A 5000-nucleotide genomic window follows, 5' to 3' on the forward strand; every position below is an offset into this window, starting at 1 on the left:
GCTTTGTGGGAGGATTTCTTGCCATGTGTGTTGGTTTGTTGGCTCGTTGCCCTTCATATCCAAATAAGGCCGTTCACATGACGCATGTTTACCACCTGGTCGATTTGTTTACAAGTGCAAAAGCTGCTGCCCAGCCAGCAACCAAACGCTAACAGAGTAAGTGGCATAAACTGTTGGTGAAGGAACCTTCAAGAAGACCAGACCACTTGTTTCCCTCAGTCCAGGTCGGTATTTGTAATTTGTTCATGTTGCCGTCGATGACTCGCCGCTTCTTCGTGAAGGAGACGGTGGGATCTTTAACGTCCACCAACTCATGCCGGCAGAAGGGACGCCGAGTTTCACATCCATCCGAGGGATGGCACACACATTGATTAATGGCCCTGCTTGCGAGATACCACGATGACAGTTTAGATGAGAACCGAGGCTACGCGGCTCAGAAGCGAGTGCGCGTACCTCTACGGCCACGGATATCCTGCGAGGCGATTACAATGCAGATCATTGGAGGACTTGAGAGCCTGAGAGTTTACAAAGTAAAATGTTCTGTCAAAATTCTTCGAGGGTAAAGTCTCACGGGCATTCCACGAGTTGTACATCACAATATTATTACCTCTGCCACGAAAGGTGGAAGGAGGTTATGTTTTCACCCCTGTCCGTCTGTGTTTGCGGAGGGATTCGGATGAAATTTTGTGGACAGGTTCCATGTGTGACGAGGACGGACTGATTAGACTTTGGTGAACATCCGGATCTGGATCTGATAATTCTTGAAGCGATTCTTCACCATTGAGAAATAAGCCTCAAAAACTATATCCAGCATGACATCTCAAAAATGTATTGTGCCCGATATGTTGGCGTGGATCAGGCATTACGGGGCGGAGGTATGCGCTTTACCGAGTGCCGTTGTAGTTTTTGGTGATTTGTCGACGTGTGTGTTTTGCCATGGGGTTCTTGGAACATGCATCGAGAGCCACAATGAGTTTCTAGCGCACGTTTCCTCCGGAAATCCAACCGGAGTGGGTCCACAGCACTGCCTTTTCGCTGAAAGTTGTGTTTCAAAACTGAGCATTAAGTGTTATACAGGCCCAAGTCTCACGATTCTCATCTTCATGTCGTGCTTTCTTCCCGTGCAACTTGGCTTGCACTCAACCAGAGATGAAAGATTTCTGGAGAATTTGCAAGCATCGTCGCTGGTACTCCATTTCAATCTTGGTCACCTGGTTGCATCATTACCGAGGCCTGGCTGTTTGATGCCGTACCGCTGTACATTTGGGTAAGAATCATGCCGGTGATGACTCGCATACTCTTTGTCCAAACACACCATGGATCTTCAATGCCCAACAATGATTACCCCAGAGGAGGTCTCCAATCTGACGGATGACACACACATTGATACAAGACCCTGTCTGCGGAAGCACCAGTCGAACAGTTTATCGTCTGGTCGAGAATCGAACTGAGAAGACTGTTCCAAGGGAATTGCGTTAACTCTTTGCGATCCGATCCGTACTTGTTGAGCTACCCCGTTACTGTATATGATGCCTTGAGTACTCTCGACTGCTTTCTGACACTGTTTTTGTTTGGGTCATGATCATCTTTGTATGTGGCAACTACTGACTGTTAGTCAGAACCTATGAGGCAATGGATGATGTGACAAACATTGAGAATGGGTTGGCTATGCCATCATGCAGGTCCCTCACACACACGCACACACACCCAGCGAAGATGGAGGCTCGTGAAATCCCCCCCCCCAAAAAAAATCGAGAGAGATCGAGATTCGGAATATCTTGATTTGAGAACGTTTATGACTTTTTGAAAGTGTCCTATTGGTGGGAAAGAAACGTGGGAGAATTGCATGCTCACCCGGTGGATCGCTCAGATGGCGGAGCACTGGTACGGTTCATCAGAGGACCTGTGTTTGATTCCAGGTCTATGGGGATTTCCCCCCCAAAATAGGTATTCACTCTCTTCTCAGAAACTCTGCACGTAATTCTGATGAAACTTGACCACAACCTTCATCACCCATCACTGACAGGTAATCCAAGTGCCTTTCATTGTGAGTTACTTGACTCACAATGAAAGTTCGAAAGTGGCTGTACCAGAGGTTGTCCGAGTGGTCGAGGACCGGGTGAACGGATGCGAATGTATCATAATCATCTGCAAAAGGATGCCCGCCTGCTCGTGTGTGTGATCGAGGAGCTTGAAAACCATTTTGAAGAGGAGAGCACAGGCGCTCGCTCGTCCGTGATATCGAGAAGTTGCAGATGTTTTTCTAACCACAACTTGTTTCCACTTTTGTTCTCTCAAAACCTGAGATGTATTCCTTTTTGGTCCGAGCAAATGTTTTTCTCCCTCCTCCTTAAACACGTCATTTACAGTCGTGGCCAAAAACGACACTCTTTTCAAGTAACTCACAATTTTCTCAAAAATAAGTTGAAATTGATGAAAGTATTTGTCTCCACAATTCCTTATTTCACTGTTAATATTACAGAACCTTTGTTTTTGATTCAGAATTAATATATCCTTTAAAATCAGAAAACAAAAAGAAATGGCATTGACAAAATTATTGACACCCTGGAGTTAAAATTTGGTAGCACAGTGCCTTTGGATAAAATACCTGCAGTCAAGTGTTTCCTATAGCCATAAATGAGCTGACTACACCACTTTACTGGTAGTTTGTCCTACTCTTCTTGTGCAAACTGCTCCAGTTCTCCCAGATTTGAAGTGTGCCTTCTCCCAACTGCTGTTTTCAGATCTCCCCACAGGTGTTCAATGGTATTTGGATCTGGACTCATTGCTGGCCACTTCAGAACAGTCCAGTGTTTTGTCTTTAATCATTCTTGGGTACTTTTTGAAGGGTTTTGGGGTCATTGTTTTGCTGCAAGACCAATGATCTTCGACGGAGACCCAGCTTTCTGACACAGGGTTGAACATTGCACTCCAAAATTCCTTGGTAATCTCCTAAGTTCATGATGCCATGCACACATTCAAGGTACCCAGTGCCAGAGGCAGCACAGCAACCCCAAAACATCACTGAACCTCCTCCATGTTTGACTGTAGGGAAGGTGTTCTTTTCGTTGAAGGTTTCATTTTGTTTTCTGTTAACATGGAGATGATGTTCTTTACGAAAAAGCTCTAATTTGGTCTCATCTGTCCACAGGACATTCTCCCAGAAAGATGTTGGCTTGTTCAGGTGTGTTTTGGCAAACTCCAGTCAGGCTTTCTTAAGTCTCTCTCTCTCAGTGATGAGGTTCTCCTGGGTCTCCTTCCATAGAACCCCCTTTCATTGAGTTGGCGATGGATGGTGCGAGTTGAAACTGCCGTAACTTGTGTCTGAAAGTCATCTTGAATCTGTTTGGCAGGTGATCGAGGTGCTTTCTCACCATTCGAACAATCCTTTGCTGCAATCTTCGATCAAGTTTTCTCTTGAGGCCACATCCAGGGACATTGGCTGCAGTGCCATGGGCCTTAAACTTCCTGATAACATTACGTACGGTGGACACAGGAACATCAAAGTCTCTGTTGATGGACTTGTATCCTTGAGATTGTCCATGCTTGGTAACAATCTTGTGTCTGACCTCCTCAGACAATTCTCTGGTTTTCTTTCTTTTCTTCACGCTCATTGCAGTACACACAGTGACACAAAACAGCAGAATGACTCCTTTTCTCCATTCAAACGAGTTGAGTGATTTTTATATTGCAGGCACCTGCATCTCACCACAGGTGAGTTCATTCCAAAGTGAACGAGAATCACCTACTTGAAATCTATTTCTCACAACTTCTAAAAGGTGCCAATAATATTGTCCAAGCCATTTTAGGATTTCTGTGTGGAATGGACTTAGATTTGGTCATTTTTAAGCTTTTTAGGTCATCTCTAACGAGATGACCTAATAAAGCCGGACCAAACGTCCGTCCGTACGTCCGTCAACAATTTTTCTTTCCGATCTTGATGAAACTTAGCATGTGGGTAGAGGTCAATGAGTGTTGCACAACGATATAACTTTTGTCCGGGTTCAAGGTCAGGGTCAGGGTCAAGGTCACGAGGTCACAAAAGTTGTGAAAGTCGCCATTTTCAAAACCTATCTCGTCTGTCATTTTAGGAGATATCTGGCAACGGTTCATCGATTATGACAGTAAAAAACATTATAGAGATGACCGTCACCCCCACACGGGGGTAATTTTTTTTTTGTTTTGTTCCACTGCAAACCAAACAAATACATATGTGGAGACCAAATGATTTTTTTAATTTCAACAATTTTCTGGAAGAAACTGTGCATTATTTGAAAAAAAGTGAGAGTGCGCCAATATTTTTGGCCACGACTGTATCCTTGTCTAACTTTGTCCATGTTTGTCATCTTTACTCACTCCTGTCCGCATCCGTACCGGTTGTTGATTTTGCTTGTTCTCTCCCTTTCAGTGCAAAGAAAAAGAAGATGGCTGATAAGGTTCTTCCTCAGCGTGTAAGTAAATCCTTCCGTGCTGACATGCATGCCACCATGAGGATGTGTTAATCCGAGCAATGATGATGGGAATCCGATTATCCGGTGGTCCCAACCAAGCTTGAGCAACCATTTACCGTTTCCACAATATGTGCACCTTACCTGTAACCTGCATACTCATTGTTGTTAATTGGATTCACGATATATAAGATATCCCTAATTGTCGGGGTGTGTGTGTGTGTGTGTGTGTGTGTGTGTGTGTGTGTGTGTGTGTGTGTGTGTGTGTGTGTGTGTGTGTGTGTGTGTGTGTGTGTGTGTGTGTGTGTGTGTGTGTGTGTGTGTCTGCAACGCGAGGCTCCACAGCACAAACCAGCAAACCGGTTATTTTTCAAATGGTAATCCTTCAAAAATAGGGTGTCTATTTACCGTCATTTTTTATGAGGAGTGCCAGTTGACAAAATACTCAATAGGAAAAATCTTGCCAGGCAGAGGAACAATTGTATGTGAACCAATACGTCTTGGCAATGAATCTTCGTCGGTGGATCGGTCAGAATGAAAAGCATCGTATCC

The 5000-nt window shown here is 44.5% G+C and overlaps 1 protein-coding gene across 9 annotated transcripts in view; it reads left to right on the forward strand.

Annotated features, from left to right (window-relative positions):
• Positions 1-5000, forward strand: part of LOC147031006 (SWI/SNF-related matrix-associated actin-dependent regulator of chromatin subfamily D member 1-like) — a 114840-nt gene that overhangs the window by 48146 nt on the left and 61694 nt on the right. For all 9 annotated transcript variants that reach the window (XM_085875654.1, XM_085875652.1, XM_085875658.1 and 6 more), the window contains one exon: positions 4409-4451. In XM_085875654.1, the coding sequence (XP_085731780.1) occupies positions 4409-4451 (43 nt within the window). The remainder of the gene's footprint in view (positions 1-4408; positions 4452-5000) is intronic.

This window comes from Eptatretus burgeri, chromosome 3 (assembly GCF_056783735.1).
Source record: "Eptatretus burgeri isolate ZD-2024b chromosome 3, Ebu_testis_v1, whole genome shotgun sequence".
Classification (NCBI taxonomy): Eukaryota; Metazoa; Chordata; class Myxini; order Myxiniformes; family Myxinidae; genus Eptatretus; species Eptatretus burgeri.